At 42.3% G+C, this 22,747-nt stretch overlaps 1 protein-coding gene across 6 annotated transcripts in view; it reads left to right on the forward strand.

Moving 5' to 3' along the window:
* LTBP1 (latent transforming growth factor beta binding protein 1) overlaps positions 1 to 22,747 on the forward strand; it is a 456,789-nt gene that overhangs the window by 50,126 nt on the left and 383,916 nt on the right. For all 6 annotated transcript variants that reach the window (XM_061432037.1, XM_061432039.1, XM_061432038.1 and 3 more), the window contains exon 3: positions 538 to 835. In XM_061432037.1, the coding sequence (XP_061288021.1) occupies positions 538 to 835 (298 nt within the window). The remainder of the gene's footprint in view (positions 1 to 537; positions 836 to 22,747) is intronic.

Consider the following 22,747-nt stretch of genomic DNA (forward strand, 5'->3'; position numbering starts at 1 on the left):
GGGGGTTTGGGTTTGGGACTGGGCTTCTGTTTTTTTTTGCCAAGACTTATTTGGATACCTAAAGTTTAAACTGAAGCCACGGAACACGACTTAAAAAAGGACAGAGTACTTTCTTTTTCCCCCCCTGTATTTCTGATGCATTTCTGAGCAGCAGCTATAGTAAAGTGGTCAAGAAAGATGACTTTGGAGTCAGTTCACTTGAATTCATATCCAAGCTCTTTTATTTCCTAATGACTGTGGGACTTTTGGCAAATTTTATAACCCCGTGCCTGTTTTTCATCAGTAAAATGGGCAAAATAAAACATCTCCTTAAATCAGTTGCTGGGGGTGGGAGTTAAATTTGTCAATATCTATTAGAACAGCGCCTGGCACATAGGAAACCATGAATAAATATTCGCTATTATCATCATCATTAACAACATCATCAGCATCTTATTTCATTGAGGAACAGCCCAGTGCTCGTGGTAAGCATCTGGAAGAATTAGTGAAGTCTGAACCACTCTCCTTCAAAGTGTGTCTTCTGTTATCTTTCCACAGCAAGCTGTGTTCCACCGTGTCAGAATGGAGGGATGTGTCTCCGACCTCAGCTGTGTGTGTGTAAACCAGGGACCGAGGGCAAAGCCTGTGAGACGACAGCTGCCCAGGACACCTCGTCCCCAGTCTTTGGAGGGCAGAGTACTTCGGCCGCTTCCTCCTGGGTCCCTCCTGAGCAAGCCGCAAAGCGCACTTCATCTAAGAAGGCGGACGCGCTACCAAGAGTCAGTCCCGTGGCCCAGATGACCTTGACCCTCAAGCCGAAGCCTTCAGTGGGACTCTCCCAGCAGATCCATTCTCAGTGAGTGTTTTGAACTTACCTCCAGCTCGGGAGCATCTTGATGTTCTCTTGGATGTGTTGCTTTAAATCACTCTTCTTTTCCAGCACAATTTGCAGAAATCACTTGGATAATAATGTCTTTCCTTCAGATTTTGCATTTTATGTTTACACATCAAGTCTCTTTAAAATAGTTGATATGTGTGTTTAGCCTCTGCAGGGAAGATTTACCATAAGCATTAAGCAAAGAAGTGGTGAGGATTAAGGGGATCAAGGGTGGAAGGGAATAATATAGTTGTTTGATTATGGTGGAGTTAAAAAAATTCTTTATTTTTTTGAGGTGGGGGGTGCTTTAAAGCTTCTGAAGTCATAATGCAAAAAGAGAAGCGGTGAGTGCAATTTTATAGGTACATGGAAAAGGTAGGAACTCAGCTTTGCACGGAGAAGGGATTCAAATGAAAGTGCATCTTGGGAAAGAGAATTATTCTACCCCGGTAGCAAGTGAAGTGTATCTTCTAGTAAACACCCTGTTTACCTCCCAGTTGCTATGCAGGTCCATTTTTGGTGAATGAGCTTGTGTTTTATTTATAGGAACTTTTTTTTTTTTTTTAGCATTAGGAAGTCAGTGCTGTTCTGAACAAAATGAGAACTCTGTAAAGACAGGGTCCTTACACAAATTGTTTCCTTTTAATTAGCTACTCTATGTGGATAACAAGATGCAGAATTTACTATAGCTATCACTTGTCATTTGTCTAGGAATGTAAAATACAGGAAGTGCTCAACTTAAAAATGACCCAGCAGTTCATCTGTAAGTCACTTGCTTAGAATTTTGAATGCTTCCCTCCCCAGCCCCTGAGATAGCTTCCACCTGGTGATTAGTATCCCGTCAGCCCACAGAAGTGATTTAATCTGTTACTACAGATGAAATTACCCTAATTTATACTTCCCCTGTGAATAGGCCACCTACTGTCCTTGCTGAGTGAGGTCCTGATAACTTTTTCCTTTCTCTTATTCCCTCCTCATTTCTCTTGTTTCTGGTTTTATTTTTCTCCCCTCTCATTCCTTCTTGCCTCCTACTTCAGTTCTACCTTGATGAAGAGATTTGGGATGTTGCCCTGGAATCTAACTGCTTTGCTACCATTTCATCTGAAAATACATCCTGTCACCCTCAGCAAGAAGGAATGGTAGTTGTAGCCCGTGCTTAAAAACCGCTTCCTGCTTGCCAGGTCCTGTTTCACATGCTTTGTATGTTTTATTCATTTAAAACTCACAGTGACACCCTAGCAGGTGGGCGCCTTTATTAACCCCATTTTACATATGAGGAAACTGAGGTGCAGAGTGGTTAAACAATGTGTTCAAGCTTACACAGTTAATAAGTGAATATAAGTGTTAAGATAGAGGCTGAATAAAGAGAATATATGGACCTCCGTGGTGGCTCAGTGGTAAAGAATCTGGCTGCAATGCAGGAGATACAGGAGACGCGGGTTTGATCCCTGGGTCAGAAAGATCCGCTGGAGGAGGGCATGGCAACCCATTCCAGTATTCTTGCCTGGAGAACCCCATGGGCAGAGGAGCCTGGTGGGCTACAGTCCACAGCATCCCAAAGAGTGGGACACAACAGAAGCAGCTGAGCAGCAGCAAGGAGAATACATATTAGGCTTAAATGGAGGCAGCCAGGCTCCAGCATCCACACCCGAAAGCAGAGGCAAACGTTCTCTGTAAAGGGCTGCATAGTAACTATTTGGAGCTCTGTGGGACATGTGGTTTCTGTGACAGTTTCTCAATTCCTCACAAAAGCAGCCAGAGACAGTGTGTAAGTGGATGAGTGTGTGTGTGTTCCAATAAAGCTTTATTGATGGATGTTGAAATTTGAGTTTCATATAAATTTCATGGCACCCAATAATACTGTTTTATTTTTCTCAGTCATTAAAAAGTATAAAAATCATTCTTAGCTTTTTGGCCATATAGAAACAGACTGTGGGCCAGCTTTGACCCTTGAAGTGTAGTTTGCTGGCCCCTTCTCCAAAGGATAGTAGCCCTTTTTTTGTGTGTCAGAACACAAATGCAACTATGCATCTTTGAAATGAAATAAAACTTTGATTATATCATAGCCAGACAGCCCTCTTCCAGCATTGCCCTGTATCTTAAAAACAAAGAACAATTCTGTGTTGAAGTATGCCTTGGCAATCAGGAGTCAGATTCCTGTGCATTGCAATTATTTTTTTTTCTAGTATAAACTGTGAAGTCATTTACAAGCAGCAGCATTCATCTTGAATATCACCATCCCCTGTTAGAATGTGACCCTCTATGATGTGTATATGTGGATTATTACTGAGAATCATATGTCAGATGTCAGATAAAGAAGCAACCTTTCCCTCCTCCTCACTCTTTCTTTTTATGGTAGCAGCAGTGTAATTTAGACGAGAATGTTGTGAGTCAAAGAGGAGGCTAAGGTTTCAGCTCTAATTTGGCTTTGGGAAAAAAGAAGTCATTAGATAATATACTTTAGAGACTTCATCTGCTGAATGAAGATGCTTTTTTCATGATAATACTGTTACAGGCGTGTGTTTATGGGTGTGCCTACTACTGTGTCCTTTTGGGTGAGGAGAAGAGATGGCCCAAGATGCTAACAATTCTTATGCTTTCATAATAAACCTTTGTCAGTTGCTCTGTTATCTGGGCAGGGAGTATTAAGTTGCCCTGTTATCTGGCAGGGAGTATTAAGATGTATAAGACCCAGTTCTATTCTTAAGGAGATTTTGAAATGACAGATGTTATCACTTGAGAGAGGTACCAAGGGAGTGGCGTGGTTGACTCATGCATGAATAATGGCAGCCCACTCTAGTACTCTTGCCTGGAAAATCCCATGACGGAGGAGCCTGGAAGGCTGCAGTCCATGGGGTCGCTGAGCGTTGGACACGACTGAGCGACTTCACTTTCACCTTTCCCTTTCATGCATTGGAGAAGGAAATGGCAACCCATTCCAGTGTTCTTGCCTGGAGAATCCCAGGGGCGGGGGAGCCTGGTGGGCTGCCGTCTATGGGGTCGCACAGAGTTGGACACGACTGAAGCGACTTAGCAGTAGCAGCATGATCACCTGAAATGTAAACTGCCAAGGAGGCACATGTGACAGGATCACTTTGGCTACTTTTGAGAAATGTAACCATTCTTAAGCATCTTTTTGTTAAGCATCTTTTCGTTCTATTGCCTACTTTACGGTGTTTCAGGCTTTGGTTTTGTTTTTATCTAGTGAAGGAGGAAATTAATTAAGCTCCCTAAAATGCTTGTAGACAGGGATTTCCCGGGCAGCTCAGTAGTCAAGACTCTGTGCTTCTACTGCAGGGGACACAGGTTCAATCCCTGGTCCAGGAGCTAAGATTCCTGAGAGGACCATACTGAGAGGTGTGGCCAAAAAAAATTCTTATAGACATAAAGACACCTAAAATATCAAAATGTGGTTAGTGTTACATCCCTAATGTGGCATGTGAGATGCTGCAGTCTTGATCGTTTACTCAGGTTTTTACTGACCACATGGTATGTATTGTGCATTGTTCCAGGGGCTCAGGGTGTAGCACTGAACAGCTAAACACAGTATCTTCCTTCCTGGAGCCTATAGTCTGGAAGCAGGGACATAATGAGTGCTGTATTTAAAACATATCTTAGATTGTGGTTGGTGGTGTGGAGAAAATAAAAGTGCAAAGATGGGCAGGGAGTGTGGGGTGGGTGTGAGATGGGGAGGAGGGAGGGCTCTGGTGGCTTTAAATGGGCTGTCAGAGAAGGTTCTCTTGAGGTGATATTTAAGTGAGGAGGAGGTGGGGTGTGAATCATGGAGATGTGTGGGGCTGGGGCAGGAGCTCCAGAGGGGGTATGCTGCTGCTGCTGCTGCAGCTGCTGCTAAGTCGCTTCAGTCGTGTCCAACTCTGTGTGACCCCGGAGATGGCAGCCCACCAGGCTCCCCCGTCTTTAGGATTCTCCAGGCAAGAACACTGGAGTGGGTTGCCATTTCCTTCTCCAATGCATGAAAGTGAAAAGTGAAAGTGAAGTCTCTCAGTCGTGTCCAACTCCTAGGGACACCATGGACTGCAGCCTACCAGGCCCTCCGTCCATGGGATTTTCCAGGCAAGAGTACTGGAGTGGGGTGCCATTGCCTTCTCCCCAGAGAGGTTATATGCCTGGCCTATTCGAGGAATGGGGACTTTAGTAAAACCGTAATGTTGAAACTACACATTTTAGGCAGGTGAGGCTTAGATGAATTGTTTAACCTTTGGCCACATTGGTTTTAGACAGCCTGACTTAGAACCAGATACAAAGTTCTTTAGGAAATTGAAGGAAGGAATAATCATTTACAGATTTTGGAGCATGGAGGACATTGAAAAGATGTTAAATTTGGACACAAAGAACTGGAGAAGAGCATTTCTAGGAAAAACAATGATGTGACACCAGAAAGATTGGTGTATTAGTTGTCTACTGATGTGTAATAGGTCCCCACAAATGTGGCAGCCTTAAATGATAATTTGTTGTCTGACAGTCTGTGGGTCAGGAATCCTGGAGGTGCTTGCTGGAAGCTCTAGCTCAGGGTCTCTTGTGAGGTTGCAGTCAGCAGGGGTGGCTCGCCTGGGGTTGGAGAACCCACTGCCAAGGTGATTCATTGCCATGGTTGTTGGCAAGAGACTTCTTTTCCTTTCTACATGGACTCTCCACAGAGCTGCCTGAGCATCCTCACAACACGGCCACTGGCTTCTTCCTGAGCAAGTGAACCCCAAGCCACAGGGCCGTTGTAGTCCGGTATGACACACCTTCACCTCCACCTTATTCTACTCATTAGAAATGAGTCAGTTGAGTCCACTCTCAAAGGAACTGCAGTTAATAAGCTGCATTGCTTGAAGAAAGAAATAGCAAAGAATTCGTGAATGTATTTTAAAATGACCACATTTAGGGTATCATTTGATTGAAACTTGATATAAATGAAGACTAGTGGTAATGAAAGTTGTTAAAGGTTGGTTAAAAACCAAGTTAAAGACTACAATTTCAATAAAACAATTCTGAAAAGACACGAAACAAAATAGAAAAAGTAATGAAGGGGAAACCTAAATAGCTTAAAAGAGGGTTAAGAAGCAGATTAACCAACCACAATATTTAGATTATGTCTCTCTTGATGCAAACAAGCTGCAAATTAAAGAAAAAGATAATGATGATGACGTACAGGACAAAAATGAAAATGCTGACATTGACTGGAAATTTGATGCTATAAAAGAGTGATTGTTGATTTGGAGGGCTCGGATGATGACCTTGTCATTATTTAAGGAAGGGAAATAATACTATTTACAGATGAAATTATATGATTTCTGAGCTTTGATTGACCCAGTGGGTTGAGGTATAGAGGTAACAGGTCTTGAGGGGATAATTATTGAAGCTAGATGATAGGCACACAATTATTATGCAATCCTTTTTTAATGCATTTTTGAAGTTTTCTATAATAAAAAGTAACTAAAATGAGAAAGATACAAGTAGGAAGACTGCTAGGATTTTTCTTCTGCCTCAGGAGATTAATCTGGTTATAGCACATAAAATGGATTAGAACTAGTGGTAATTGGTAATTGGAGGGTGACTCTGTAACAGATGAAGTAGCGCTGGTAATGTAGAGGAAGGATGTGAGCTCAGGAACTACTTAAAATTTTTTTTTATTTATTTGACTGTGCTAGGTCTTAGTTTCGCTGTGTGGGATCTCCAGTCTTCACTGCGGCACGTAGGATCTTTAGCTGTGGCATGTGTGGTCTAGTTCCCCAACCAGGGACTGAACCCGGGCCCCCTCCATTGGCAGTGGACGGTCTTAGCCACTGAACTACCAGGGAAATCCCAGGAGTTATCCTTAAAGACATTTTGTGTTAGTGTTAGTCACTCAGTCGTGTCTGACTCTTTGCCACCCCTCTGTCCATGGGATTCTTCAGGCGAGAATACTGGAGTCGGTAGCCCTTTACTTCTTCAGGGGATCTTCCTGATCCACGGATCAATCCCAGGTCTTCCAATTGCAGGCGTTCTTTACTGTCTTTACAGTCTGAGCCACCAGGCCACCTAATCACTGGTGGGAGGCAAAGAAAACGAGAATCAGGTATAATCTAGGCTTGGGACTGTGGGAGAAAGGGAGGATGTGAAGTCTTTATATTTCTTGGTAATTTCATGAGTCTTCAAGATCTTTGATGGTTGATACTTGGTGAATGGATGATTTCTGACAGAGCTTTATAGGCTGAATAGCCTTGGAGAAGGAAATGGCAACCCACTCCAGTATTCTTGCCTGGAGAATCCCAGGGACAGAGGAGCCTGGTGGGCTGCTGTTTATGGGGTTGCACAGAGTTGGACATGACTGAAGTGACTTAAGCAGCAGCAGCAGCCAAGATCATCCTCTGTACCCCATCAGGGACTAAAAGCAAGTGGGTATCAGTGGTACATACCTGGCCACTTGGTCAGGTATTGGTTTGGAAAGACCTTGGTCAGGGCATTCTGGCAGTGGTCATCGCAATAGCTGGTAATTCCATTCATGCTTTTCATTGAAGTTTACTATTACGGTGTTCTTTTTTCCAGTTTTCCAGGCCACATCGTGGACCTTCCATGAGCTAGAGAAAAGACCAAACGATGCCTCATTTTCCTGTGTATAAGTTTTGGGAGTAATTTTTCTCATTCTTAAAACTTTTGAGTCGCTTTATAATCCTTCATTCCTTGGGAAGTCCATGTGAACACTTCAGGGTACTTTCATCATTGCAGCCTGTAGATGTTCATATATAGCTATCCATTTGCTATACATAGCTTCAGTATGTCCTGAGGAATTGTCCTTGTCAGGTCACAGGTGCACCTACAATGTCTGTCTTTAGTCCTAGATGTGGAAGGGCATCAGTGCTTGTGTGTTGTGGCCAGGAACTTCACAGAGGAGCAAAAATCAAAACTGTTCCGTTTTTTCCAGAGCTTTTTCATCACCTGTCAGTACCATTTTTCACACGTGTGTTGAACTTTCCCACAAGAGTTTGCTTTCGGCCCTCAGTGCTGCTCAGTGAGGCTGTTTGTGGGAAATATCTGTCTTTCTCCTTGTTAATCATGATGGCTGTCACAGGCACCAACCTTGGACCTACGAGGTGGAGGTCGTTAGGGGCATTCTTCAGCTGCTGATATCTTCTGGTTGTTTAGAGAACATAAGGACAAATGACCACTGCTTTGCCAAACGGGAAGCTGTTATCTGTACTGTGACAGGAGGAGGCGCTTGCACAGGACACAGAGTGCCCAGTTACCTCGCTTTGAGCTTGAGGAGGAAGTCTGGTTTTACTCAGGATATGGATGTCAAATCTATCTGAAGAGCTCACGTAAATCTAGTCTTCTTTTCTTCCCTGTTGATGGCTATTTTCATCATTTTATGTCCTGATGTTTCAAAGGATGGTGGTTAGTTTCCATGGAAGAATTAGATTTGTCCTGTCTCAGACCAGGGCAGGGGGCTTGGACTTACCTAATGGCATTGAAGATCCATTTTCTGTCATCTTTTTTGCAGGGTTGGGTTCTTTTAAGACAGCTAGAATTCAACTGTGTTCTCTGTTTACCAAGTGAGCTTATACTGCTGCTGCTGCTACTGCTGCTAAGTCATTTCAGTCGTGTCTGACTCTGTGCGACCCCATAGACGGCAGCCCACCAGGCTCCCCTGTCCCTGGGATTCTCCAGGCAAGAACACTGGAATGCATTGCCATTTCCTTCTCCAATGCATGAAAGTGAAAACTGAAAGTGAAGTTGCTCAGTCGTGCCCGACTCTTTGCGACCCCATGGACTGCAGCCCACCAGGCTCCTCAGTCCATGGGATTTTCCAGGCAAGAGTCCTGGAGTGGGGTGCCGTCGCCTTCTCTGAGCTCATACTACACCAGTTATTTTGTAAATATAGGGAAGGCCCTTTAAAGTTCACCTTGAGATGATGGGTTCCACTTACAAAGGTCTAAAGAAATAATACTTCACACATACAGACGGCTAAAAAACACATAAAAAGATGGTCAACATCGCTCATTATTAGAGAAATGCAGATCAAAGCCATAGTGAAGTATTATCTCATACCAGTCAGAGTAGCCATCATCAAAAAGTCTACAAACAATAAATGCTGGAAAGGGTGTGGAGCAAAAGTAACCCTTTTACACTGTTGGTGGGAATGCAAACTGATACAACCACTGTGGAGAACAGTGTGGAGATTCCTTAAAAAAAAAAAAAAAAAAAGGACTAAAACTATGACCCAGCCTATCCCACTGCTGAGTATACACCCTGAGGAAACCAAAATTGGAAAAGATGCATGTACCCCAGTGTTCATTGCAGCACTGTTTACAATAGCTCAGACATGGAAGCAACCTAGATGTCCATCAGCAGACGAATAGATGAGGAAGTTGTGGTACATATACACAATGGAGTATCACTCAGCTATAAAAAGGAATACATTTGAGTCAGTTCTAATGAGGTGGATGAACCTAGAGCCTATTATACTCTGTGAAGTAAATCTGAAAGAGAAAGACAAATATCGCATATCAATGCATATACATGGAATCTAGAAAGATGGTGCCAATGATCCCATGTGTAGGGCAGTGAAGGAGGCACAGATGCAAAGAACAGACTTTGGGATTCAGTGGGAGAAGGAGAGATTTGAGAGGATAGCATGGAAACATATACATTACCATATGTGAGACAGAAAACCAGTGCAGATTTGATGTATGACCCGGGGCACCCAAAGCCAGTGCTCTGTGATAACCTGGAGGAATAGGGTCGGGAGGGAGGTGGGAGGAGGTTCAGGATGGAGGGGACACATGTATACCTGTGGCTGATTTATACTGATATGTGGCAAAAACCATGGCAATATAGTAAAGAAATTATCCTCCAATTAAAATAAATAAATAAAATTTTTTTAAAAGGCACTTGAGAAACGAAAAAAAAGAAATGCTACTTCCCATTTGCCACCTGTAGGTTGATAGGAAGTAGTGTTGAGTGATGCCTGTGCCATGGAGAAGAGGGCTACACTGTCCTTTATCTCTGTTCTGTTCTTAGCTTTCTGTTTTTTTAGTCTTTTACAAAAACAAACAACTATATGCTATGATATCTACAAGGATGGGAGACTTTGTGGAATGCTCCTTGAAATATTCTGCTCTTCTAATTAATAGCAGCAACAACAATGAAATATAAGGTCATTCCCTTTATTTGGACTTTCTCATACTACCCCTAAAAGAAAACAGAAAACTCATTATAAAGCTATACTAATAGGTGAAACTTTAGGGAGAAGTTCCAAGCTTTTTGTAGCACTTAGTAGTTGAGATTGGAACCTGGTCTGAATTTATTAAAGAAGCCAAGGAGATGGTCAGTACTAGAAGAGGTAGTTTCCTCAAATGATCTTGAAGACTTTGGGGGGGCCCTTGCTTACTGCTTTCCCCTCAACTCTGCTGACCCTCCCCTTTGTACAGTCATCTGTGTATCTATATAGGTACATAGAAAGGCTATAATAAACATTTAATACATTTTTGTTGAGTTTTTCTTGCAGAAAAAAAAAAAATAATGTCTAAGTCCCTGTCCTAGGATGGGTGCCTAAATACTGATATTGCAGGAGTTATCTTATTCTCTTGGATACTCTGCCTTCTTTGTTATGTTTGTCCATGAAGTCTACAAGATGAAGGTTTTGAGCTTTATTTTATGATGTTGAAAAAAAGATGAAATGCTAGAAAGTTGAAGAAGAGGGACTTAGTCTGGTGATTTTAGGCATTCATGACACTTTAGGGATGCGATGGGAACTAAGACTGTGAGCCAGGGACTTTCATCATTTTATGTGTGTGCTTCTAATTTTTTTAGTTTTTATTTTTAAACATTTTTTTGGATGTGGGCCATTTTTTAAAGTCTTTATTGAATTTGTTACAATATTCCTTCTGTTTTTATATTTTGTTTTTTGGCCACAAAGCATGTGGGATCTTAGCTCCCCAAGCAGAGACTGAACCCATACCCCCTCACTGGAAGGTGAAGTCTTAACCACTGAATCACCAGGGAAGTCCTGTGTGTGTGTGTGTGTGTGTGTGTGTGTGTGTTTAACTTTTTGAAAAAGTAGAAGTTAAATTAAAGTTATATACAGAAGAGTACCAGATCAAAAGTGCACATGCTTGCTGATTATCCCATACTTAATGGAAGTACCATCCACATCAGAGTAGAATGTTGCCAGCACCATAAATACCCTCTTTTTCCAGATCTGCCCTCTTCCTTCTCCCTAAAAGGAGCCATTATCTTGACTTCTCACACCAGAGATTGGTTCTGTTTTAATTCTATGTAAATGAATGTATGCAGGTCAGGAAGCAACAGTTAGAACTGGATGTGGAACAACAGACTGGTTCCAAACTGGAAAAGGAGTACGTCAAGGCTGTATATTGTCACTCTGCTTATTTAACTTATATGCAGAATACATCATGCAAAATGCTGGGCTGAATGAAGCACAAGCTGGAATCAAGATTTCTGGGAGAAATGTCAATAACCTCAGATATGCAGATGACACCACTCTTATGGCAGAAAGCTAAGAGGAACTAAAGAGCCTCTTGATGAAGGTGGAAGAGGAGAGTGAAAAAGATGATTTAAAACTCAACATTCAAAAAACTAAGATCATGGCATCCAGTCGCATCACTTCATGGCAAATAGGGGAAACAATGGAAACAGTGACAGACTTTATTTTCTTGGACTTCAAAATCTCTGTGGATGATGACTGCAGTCATGAAATTAACAGACGCTTGCTCCTTGGCAGAAAAGCTATGACCAACCTAGACAGCATATTAAAAAGCAGAGACATTGATTTGCCAACAAAAGTCTGTCTAGTCAAAGCTATGGTTTTTCCCGTAGTCATGTATGGATGTGAGAGTTGGACTATTAAGAAAGCTGAGCGCCAAAGAATTGATGCTTTTAAACTGTGGTGTTGGAGAAGACTCTTGAGAGTCCCTTGGACTGCAAGGAGATCCAACCAGTCCATCCTAAAGGAGATCAGTCCTGGGTGTTCATTGGAAGGACTGATGTTGAAGCTGAAACTCCAATACTTTGACCACCTGAGGTGAAGAGCTGACTTATTAGAAAAGACTCTGATGCTGGGAAAGATTGAAGGCAGGAGGAGAAGGGGATGACAGAGGATGAGATGGTTGGATGGTGTTACCGACTCAATGGACTTGAGTTTGAGCAAGCTCTGGTAGATGGTGAAGGACAGGGAAGCCTGGCATGCTGCGGTCCATGGGGTCACAAAGAGTCAGACACGACTGAGTGAACAACAACCACACCAATAATTGAATCTCAGTGTGTATCTTTTCACTCACTGTGATGTATGAGATTCCTCTACGTAATCGTGTGTGGGTGTAGTTCACACTTATATTCCAAAGATGATTCCATCATATAAATATACTGCTACTTATTATTTGTTCTGCACTTGATGGATGTTTGGAACTTCTCCAGTTTTTAGCTTTTATGAAGAATGCTGTGGACATATGCAAATTCCAAAAAAAGACCTTTGTGAACTAAGTCATCAGAAAAACAAGCCCAACTCGATGTAGCAATGTTAAGGAGAAGGAGGTCATGATCCATTGTGTGAAGTTTGATCATGTTCATTTCTGTTGGTCAGTGGTGTTTGGTTTTTTGAGAAAAATAGTCACACGAGGAAAGGGAAGGGGTGAGAGAGAGTTTGAGGAACTGGAAGCAAAGAATGTTTTCCTCCTGAGCAGGGCTTGGCAGGAAGAGTAGACTGTGGAGTGGGGGTGGAGAGGCAGGGGGAGAATCAGGGTAGTCACTTTGTTCCACACGCTGTCTGCACACTGTGGGGTCCCATGAGGAAGCCTTGGCCAAGAATGGTTTTGAGATAGAACCAGTGAATGCCTGGGTTTATGTTCTGGTTAAAGGTATATAAGAAATTTTGTGGAAACTCAAATTTTGCAACTGAAAAGGGCAAGTGCTGGGATAGTTTGCTCTCCAATTTAATTGCTGGAAATCAGGATGGTTTTTGGTGCAGTATAATAATAAGAGCTAATATTTATTGTTTGTCTATTCTGTGCTACGGAGAAGGCAATGGCACCCCACTCCAGCACTCTTGCCTGGAAAATCCCATGGATGGAGCAGCCTGGTGGGCTGCAGTCCAGGGGGTCTCTGGGAGTCGGACACGACTGTGTAACTTTCAAGTAGACAACCTGAGCGACTTCACTTTCACTTTTCACTTTCATGCATTGGAGAAGGAAATGGCAACCCACTCCAGTGTTCTTGCCTGGAGAATCCCAGGGACGGGGGAGCCTGGTGGGCTGCCGTCTGTGGGGTCGCACAGAGTCAGAGACGACTGAAGCGACTTAGCAGCAGCAGCAGCAGCAGCATTCTGTGCTAGGTGGCTTTTAAAATTATTTTTTGAGCATTATCTCATTTAACCCTCTGAAAAGAATGTGAGATAGACATTATCATTATTATCCCCGCTTCATATGATGGGGCAATTCAGATGCAGAAGGATGAAATAATTGGCCTAAATGCACTCAGCTAGTAAGTGCAGAGTCAGTATTCAAATTCAGGCAGTCTGTGAAGTTGGCCTCTTTATTCTGCCTCTTCCTTTGATGGCATTCTTACTAGTTTCCTAGAAGGAAATGGCAACCCAGTCTGGTATTCTTGCCTGGGAAATCCCACGGACAGAGGAGCCTGGCAGGCTACAGTCCATGGGATTGCAAGAGCTGGATTCAGTGACTATCACCATCACTGCTGTAACAAATGACCACAAGTTTAGGGACTTCAGGTGGTGCAAATCTGTTCTCATAATTCTGAGGTCAGAAATCTGGAATGGGTCTCACTGGACTAAAATCACCTTGCTGGCAGGGCTGCCTTCCTTCCAAAGGCTCTAGTGGAGAATCTGTTTCCTTGCCTTTTCCAGCTTTTAGAGCTTGCCTGCATTCTGTGTCTCATGGTCCCTTCTCCATCATCAAAGCTGATAATTTTGGGCTGCCATCTCACTGCCACTCCCTGGTTCTTCCTTCTGCCTCCCTCTTCTACATTTAAGGACAATTGTAATGGCATTGGGCTCATCAGAATAGTCCAGGACAGTTTCTCCATCACAGGGTCAGCTGATTAGCCACCTTAATTTCATCTGCAACTTTAGTTCCCCTTTGCCATGTAACCTGCTGCTGCTGCTGCTAAGTTGCTTCAGTCGTGTCCAACTCTGTGCGACCCTGTACGCAGCAGCCTACCAGACTCCTCCGTCCTTGGGATTCTTCAGGCAAGAATGCTAGAGTGGGTTGCCATTTCCTTCTCCAATGCATGAAAGTGAAAGGTGAAAGTAAAGTCGCTCAGTCGTGTCCGACTTCTAGTGACCCCATGGACTGCAGCCTACCAGGCTCCTCCGTCCATGGGAGTTTCCAGGCAAGAGTACTAGAGTGGGGTGCCATTGCCTTCTCCAACCATGTAACCTAACATAGAGGTTCTGGGAATTGGGATGTGGACATCTACAGGGGGCTGTTATTCTGGCTGCCACAGACTTTTACCAGGGACCTGGTCTTGTTCTGGCAATCTTCTCTGCTACTCTCGAGTGAGCCATCATCAGAGGGATGGTAGTTAATCATCACAGTATTCATTAGTGAAGAGCAGAGACAGCCCTCAGGACTCGTATAATGTTCGATGGAAACACTCCACATAGATTGAAGGCCTGAATGTGGCCCCCAGTGTTCTCGGAAATCTTGGGCCCAGCACACTCAGGCATTTGTGGTAGATGAAAGGGAGATGGAAATCAAGAGATCAAGAGCCTAGAGATGGCAGGGACCAGGAGGGGCTGGCTCCTCATGCTCTTAGCCTCCTGGAAGGACGGGTTGAAAAGTTAGCACCACTGTTGACATATAATGGCCCCACCCACTAGACAAAGTGGCCTGTGGGCTCTGATTGCCACTGTCTTGGGAGGGGGGCGGGGCAGGGAGGAAGGAGTGGGCAGACGGGGGGAGGTGGGGGGAGAGGTCTGGGAATACCTCTCCCTTCAACAATTAGACTGGGGCCCTTGAGCTCGAAAAAGTGTTTCCCGTGTGATTATTCTTCTGCATTGAAATAAATTTGTGCACTGAAAGCTGAATTAATTACTTGTCAGAGCACTTGCTGCGAATGGACAATGGAACTGGGATTGAAACACACACGCATCCACTGATAAGAAGTTGGAACAAAACACAGTTTGGCTCACATGTGGGACCCATGAGCTTCAGGCTTGGCCTGCGTGTTGGATGCCAAGCATGAGAATGATGCTCAGGGCCTGATTGTGGGTTGTGCAGATTAAAGATTCCTCTTTACATTTGGATATATTTGGCATTCCATAGATACTACCTGTGAATCCTTCCAAAGTGCCTCTGGGGTTGCTCTAAATCTTCTTTCCTTGTTTTTCTTGGCTTAAGTGTTTGTTTGTGTTTGAGAAGAGTGTAGACTAAATTATAAAGACTAAATTTCTGTAACAGTTCTCTGCCCTGGAGTTGCCTGAGATCAGACTGAAGAACCTATAAGACGTGAGTCCTCTGTGAGGGAGGTGACAAGTACACCTCACATTATACAACATGTGTGTGAGTTGGAAATAAAAATCTGAGTTAAATAACTTGTGTGGTAAATATGCCTCAGGTTAGTATATTTTCACTGAGGTTTTCAAAGTTGAGTATATTTTTTACCTATTTATCTGTAATCATACTAGAGATGACCTAGCAGAAAGACCTGATCCTAGGGTCCACAGAAAATAAGTTTTAAGTAGAAAGAAAGTCTACTCAAACTCCATGGAGAAAAGAAAACCCTGGATTTGCTATTCCAGAAAAAATGTCCCTCATTTTTTAGGACTGCAGTTTTTGGACAAGTTGTGTTTATTGGAGATAGCAGGAGGAACCAGAAGGACTGGGTGAAATTAAATCATGGATTGGAGAATGTTCTTGTACCCATCAGAGTCGGGGGCTTTTCCACAGGTGGGTGGAAAGGCTCTGACTGTCCCCCATATGCCAGGTGCTGGGGTCTTTCCGAAGTATGAAGTCTAGTTCAGAATACAGGGATCTTTTCAAAACGTGAGTCTTGTCTCGTCTTGCTCTGCATAAGAGTCTCACTGGCTTCTCAGTGCTCTGTGGGTAAAGATTAGTTCTTTAGTGGATGGGGCTTCCCAGGTGGCTCGGTGGTAAAGAATCTGCCTTCCAATACCTGCCAATACAGGAGATGCGGGGTTCAGTCCCTGGTTTGGGAAGATCCCTTGGAGGAGGAAATGGCAACCTACTCCATTTTTCTTTCCTTAAAAACCCCATGGATAGAGGAGCCTGGTGGGCTACAGTCCATGTGGTCTCAAAAGAATCGGCCATGACTAAGTGACCGAACACACAACACACTTAGGGGATGGGACTCCATGGTCTCACCTTTCCCGACCTGTGGCTGTGTTATAGGCAACTCCCAGATTGTGCCCAGCTTCTTCCTGACACGTTTTCTCTGTCTGCAGCCATGTGTGCACATACGTGTTCCTCTTTCTTGTTAACACCTGCTCGTTCTACTGATCTGTTTTCCCAGGGAAAGAATTCCCCGATACCTCCCTTCCTCCCTGAAAGATGCTTTCCTAGCACCATCTCCTCCCTTCATAGCATTCATTTCTGTTTGTGTGATTTACTCTACCCAGGCACAGTGCTTACTTGGCAAACAAATAAATGTAGGTGGTATTACAACTGCTCTGAATCGAAGAGTCTGATTACACACTAATGCAGACATTAACCCATCTTCTAAGCTGCCTCAGTTTCCTCAAAATAATTAGAAGAGATAAGTTCAATATGTCACTGATCAGAGTAGGCAGAAGTTCACTGAATCATCCCACTTACTGAATCATTCCAGGACAGCAGTTCAGTCCTGGCGTCCCGGTCTTCTGGGCTACCCCTAGGTGATGATGGGACCCCATCCTAACATCTCTGCATGTTATAGGAACTAGCATTGATCAGATTCCACTTAGTTATCTGGATGTTATCTTTTTGACATTGCAATGCCAAGTCTTCTTGCTCCTTACACTTCATAGAGTGCCTGTAATAGACGTAAGGCATGTTAACAAACAACAAAGTGACAGCAGGGCCCAGGCAGCCAGTCTCTTGGGGAGATTACTGAAACTGACACTATAAATCAATCCAGTTTATGAGCTCGAAGTACTCATGAGCACTTAATTAAATATAAATTGATTTGAACCTGACTCAAGATTGGCTCAACTCTCATAGAAAGCAAACAAGGACATTTAGGCAGACTTCTATTTTTTTTTTTTTTTTCAGGGTTCATATGGTTCCAGAGTGATGTTATTCATGGAGTTAGCTCTTAGTAAAACACAGGAGAAATATTTTATCGGTATCTTTGAATAGGATTATTCAACCTTGGGATGAATAATTCAACCTGTCCCTTTTGAAAGTTATTTGAGCATAACAGAAAATAAAACAAGAGTGTATTAGGTACAGATTTTTTTTCATCATCCACATTTTTCAACCTGCACAGACTTATTGCTTAAGGGGGCAAGAACCTTACCCAGAGTCACACAGGAAGGTGGCAGTGACCTGTGACTTGAACCTGCCCTCGTTTATACGCCATGGTCTGACTCGTGTGTGTGTTCTAAGTCACTTCAGGTGTGTCCAACTCTTTGTGACCCTGTGGACTGTAGCCCTCGAGGCTCCTCTGTCCGTGGGATTCTCCAGGCAGGAATACTGGAGTGGGTTGCCATTTGCTGCTCCAGGGGATCTTCCTGACCCAGGGATCGAACCTGTGTCTCTAACATCTCCTGCCTTGGCAGGTGGGTTCTTGACCACTAGCAGCCACTTGGGAAGCTCATGACTCTTTTTTACCAAAATAATAAAAAACAATATGCACAGTAATTTTGAAGCCTGAATATAAATAGAAAGGATGGAAGAGTGGAAAATTTTAGCTGTTGCATGAAATCTCAAGCAAACTACTCTTATTGGACAAAAAGTTATTTTCAAAACAATCAAGATTCATTTAATCAAAGTGTATTGTCTCAGGAAGAAAATGTGATAGTTCAATATAGTAAGTTACCAATGTAGAAGCTGTTTCTAAATTTTAAAAAATTAGCTAGCCTGTTACAGGTACAGAGGTTATTTTTAAAAAAATTCTCATGTTAGGGCTTTCTTGACACAGGTATCACTGTTATTGCTTTAAAGCATTGCCTCTTTTTCTTTTTGCCTGATGTTGGTGTCTTGCCAAGTGCTGGTATTTGGAGATTTGATGGACAGAATCTAACGTGAGACATCATTCTTTCTTAATTTGTTCAAAGCCTCTTTATGCACCAGCTAATCCTTCCTAATTATATTTCTAGGAAGGATGTTCTTAACTCAAACAGGAAGATGACATGGGCATTTTGAGGAGATTAGGATGCACTTTACTCAGAGAAAAGAAATTTGAAAGAAGGCATTCTCTCTTTCCCATTTCTCATTCCCTGGGCACAAATGACCATTTTCCTTCTTGGTCTTTTGTGGAACTTTTTTCCTCTCTCTTTATGTTTCTCTTCCATTCCTGTGGTTCCCCTTTATCTCCTGGTTTAAGTAAGCTTTTTGAAGGAATAAAAAAAAAGTCTAAGAAACTAATTTCCATGGATGAGGCAAGCATTTCACAACTTAATTGGCTTAATGTCTTGAAAGGCGAGCTGGGAATCTAAATGATTGTAAAATTTAATGTGCGTATATTAGAAATATTTTATGTCAGGTTGAAGCACTTTGCAATCTCCTTGATTAATTTCTTGCTGCCATATTCTTTTGTCTTAATTTAATGTGATTTTTATGTGGAAGTGATATGATGTATATTTGTGATATGTATATGTTTCAGATCCTTAATGCTTTGAACAGAGTGTGGTCATTGTCAAATAAGACCGATAAGTAAATTATAGTCTGTAAACTCTTAGTGGTTTTGAATATTCCTATGAAGTAAATTATCACATGCTCACAGAATAATTTCAATTTTTCTTCTTAGTTTTTTTAAACTGAGCTAGAACATTTCCCACATTTATTAGCCCTCTGTATTTTTATGTGAATAATCTATTTACATCCTTTGCCACATTTAAATTACATGTAATTTATACTGCATGTTCCTATAATTATATATTTTTTAATTTATAAGAGCTCTTTTCATATTAACAATCCCTTTGTTAAACATTTCAAGAACTCTCAAAGAGGGGTGGAAAGAATGCAAAGAATGTTATTAGTATTTATTGAATCTTTTTATGCCCCAATTTGGAATAAGTTTCTTACATTGGATTTTTGAAAATTCCCACTTGCACATGAGGACAAGAATATAGTCTGTGACTCATTGGGTAATTTATTTCAGAATTCTAATGTCCAACGAGAGGCTTGTCGATCGACAGAGACAGACATCTTTTGGTTCTCGTGAACCATCTATAACTTTCCAAGCCTAAATAGTTCTCGAGCATTTTGAACTGGTTGCCTTAAGCCAGGCTCATCTTCCTTAATGAAGTTAGAAGCTTTATTCTCACCTCCACAATCCAGAACTTTAATTAACTATAGTTGATTCATTCAGTCTGTAGACGAAGATTTATTGGGTGCTGACCATGTGCTTAGAGAAGGCAATGGCACCCCACTCCAGTACTGTTGCCTGGAAAATCCCATGAACGGAGGAGCCTGGTAGGCTGCAGTCCATGGGGCCGATAAGAGTCGGACAGGACTGAGCAACTTCACTTTCACTTTTCACTTTCATGCATTGGAGAAGGAAATGGCAACCCACTCCAGTGTTCTTGCGTGGAGAATCCCAGGGACGGGGGAGCCTGGTGGGCTGCCTTCTATGGGGTCGCACAGAGCCGGACACGACTGAAGTGACTTAGCAGCAGCAGACCATGTGCTAGGTACTGTTCTAGGCACTCCAGTTGGAAGGATCAGGCTAAAATGCTGAACAAATGTTAATAATATAGTTAAATAGTTACCTAGTTGACTGCTGCTGCTGCTGCTAAGTCGCTTCAGTCATGTCTGACTCTGTGCGACCTCAGAGACGGTGGCCCACCGGGCTCCCCCGTCCCTGGGATTCTCCAGGCAAGAACACTGGAGTGGGTTGCCATTTCCTTCTCCAATACCCAGTTGACTAGTAAAGTATAAATTCAAATGAAGCATGAGGAGGTGGGCTATCAATGAGGACTGAAGTAAAGGAAAGCATACTAGAATCTGAGGGACTTAGAATAATAAAGGAGAAGCTGGCTTTTAAGTAAAGGAAAATAACAAGATGGAAGATATGGTGGGAATAAGTCTCCTGTTTCCCAAGGAGAGGTAGAAGATTAATCTCATCAGGTGACTGAAGAATAGCAGGCAGATTCTTGACCAACTGAGCTATCCGGGAAGCCCAGGAAATAGGATGGGATGGGCAGATCCAGATTATAGAATGCCCTGAAAACTGGGGAGAGGATCTTTTTGTGTTGAGAAATAAGAGATATTAGTCACTAGAGAAATATAAGACCTACCTGTGGGACGTCAGATCAGGTGCGGTGCTGTGACTGTGGGAGGGGAGGCCTGTGGTTGATGGGCAGATGGTAGAAAATAGTGCCTGAAGAAGCTGAGTCTACCTACTCCTTATAGTAACTTCTTGAGAGCCAACTTGATTTTCTTTAAAACAGAAGGGATACAGACCAGAAGTCAAGAAAATAGTTCCTTTGGATCCACGCTAAGGAATTACATGTATGTTTCTCTCTTTCTCTCTCTCTAGATGTGTTAAATCAAATGATATACAGTTGTATCCACGTGAGGAATGGGAAAATGTGGGGCTGTCTTTGAAAAGTTCCTTCTTACTCCACTCTATCCCTGTATTCAAATTCATTCATCTGTAATCAGAACCAGATTTTATTTCCTTCTATGTTGATCATGTTGACATTTCAGTACGTATTTGGTGACATTGCGTCACTCTCTGTACAGAAATTGAGGTCCCTTTTTACTTTTTCAAGTGTTCATCAGACTCCAGTTCCTTTCCTTTACCTTTGTTGGCTCAACAGTTTTTGCCATTCATGTGATCTCTGCCTCTTCCAGCATAAATCTCTGTGCATCTTCTCTGTGGTTTTCATGCTATGCTAGGAATGATCAATTCAGCTATATGCCTCTTGTGCTAGGATTGAAATTCCACATCTTCCATGATGTCTTTATGATGAGCTGGAAAGGAGTCTGATACATATGCAAGTATATGCACAAACACGTGTGCACACACAAAGGTCTATATAACAACCTACATGATGATAGGCTTTAAATATCTTTCTTGTTGGATCACATTATCTAGTTTCTAGTTGGATTGTATTATCATTAGTTATTATTTAAACAGATGTAGTAGAGAAGGGCTTCCCAGATGGTGCTAGTGGTAAAGAACCTGCCTGCCAGTGCAGGAGACATAAAAGACGTGGGTTTGATCCCTGGGTCGGGAAGATCCCCCAGAGAAGGAAATGGCAACACACTCTAATATTTTTGCCTGGGAAATCCCATGGACAGGAACCTGTCGAGCTATATAGTCCATGGTGTCCCAAAGAGTTGGACATGACTTAGAGACTAAACAACAACTATAAAAAACTAAAGTCAGAAACAATTGTGTTATTTCTTATTCTACAGTCTTAAATAATAAGTAATGCAGTTTTGTTTGACTTCACTTGTATATGTTATTTAGCTGTTGAGGCCTATGGTTGCTAGGGAAGGTTTTATGATTTGCTTTGTAAAGTAATCAGTCCAGCAACATGCTACTTGAAAGTAGTGTTTTCTTTCACAGAATCAGAAATACCTTCCAACCCCACTGCTTCTTTCAAAAAAACTTATGTATATCATCATTAGGGTTCAAATCAACTTAGGATCATCTTTTACAAAGTAAAGATTTGATCAACCCATTAGGAATTCTTTAGCAAGAAACCAAAGGGAAGGATTTGTGACTTTGAATCACAAATATTTTTTGAGTATTTACTATGTGCCAGGTACCATGCTAGTGGCTAAACAATTCTTTAATTTCAGTGAATACTCTATATCTGTTATGTTTTTCTCCTCTCTTTCTAGTATTTCTAGAATGAGAAGTTAAATTTTTATTTGTTTTTAGTAGTTATATTTTTATAGGACAAAACATCTATAATGCAATTCCCTCTACTGATATTAAAACAAATATTTGACCTGTTCCATCAAAGTCCAGTTCTGGTGTTAAAAGGCCTGAAATTGGTGAATTAGCTGATTAGCTTGCTGTAACATCATGCCAGGCACCCTTCTTATTTGTAGCCAGTACTGAGGGAAGATCTAACTAACCCCTAACTAGCCTTTCAATCTCAAACCACTGCAGGTGTGGGCAATTAAATGAGAATGAGAAAGGAGATTTTTGCCTGATTAGAAGCTTTGAGCAATGATAGTGCATGAGTTCATAGCTTCTGTAGAGTTTTTGAAGGGTAAGCCAGCCGCAGAAAAGAAGGGGGGCATTTTATGTGTGGGAGATTTCCCAGGAAGAGCAGAATCTGAATGTTAACTAGCTTCAGCCGGACCGGCTTCCTTTTGTATGGAGACACTGCCTCTAGTGTTGAGGGAAAAAATGCACACTGGAAAACTGTGTAACATTATGGTGCCATCTATCTTGAAAATGAATTATTTTTTATTGACTGCTTTAAAGCAGTTTCCAGATAACTAAAAAACTAATTATTTTGCATATGGACAAGTTCCACAGGCAGAAGCCTTTAAAGTTATATTTCAGAGGGGCCTCAGGAGTTATCCATGTGGTGTGATGAGACTGCTTCTTGTAGAGTTCCCAGGAGCCCCGGCACCTGCCTGGCTTTCTGGGCACAAGGCGCGTATACGGAGGAGTCCTTGCACTCTTTCTTGGTCTGACTTGTGATGAATTTTCAGGACATCTCTTTTTCTCTCAGACGGTGTTTACCCTCTAAATTCAAAGGTTCATTTTCTTCCTAAGAGTGCTTTGTATCCGTCTTTT

Source organism: Bos javanicus, chromosome 11, assembly GCF_032452875.1.
Source record: "Bos javanicus breed banteng chromosome 11, ARS-OSU_banteng_1.0, whole genome shotgun sequence".
NCBI lineage: Eukaryota > Metazoa > Chordata > Mammalia > Artiodactyla > Bovidae > Bos > Bos javanicus.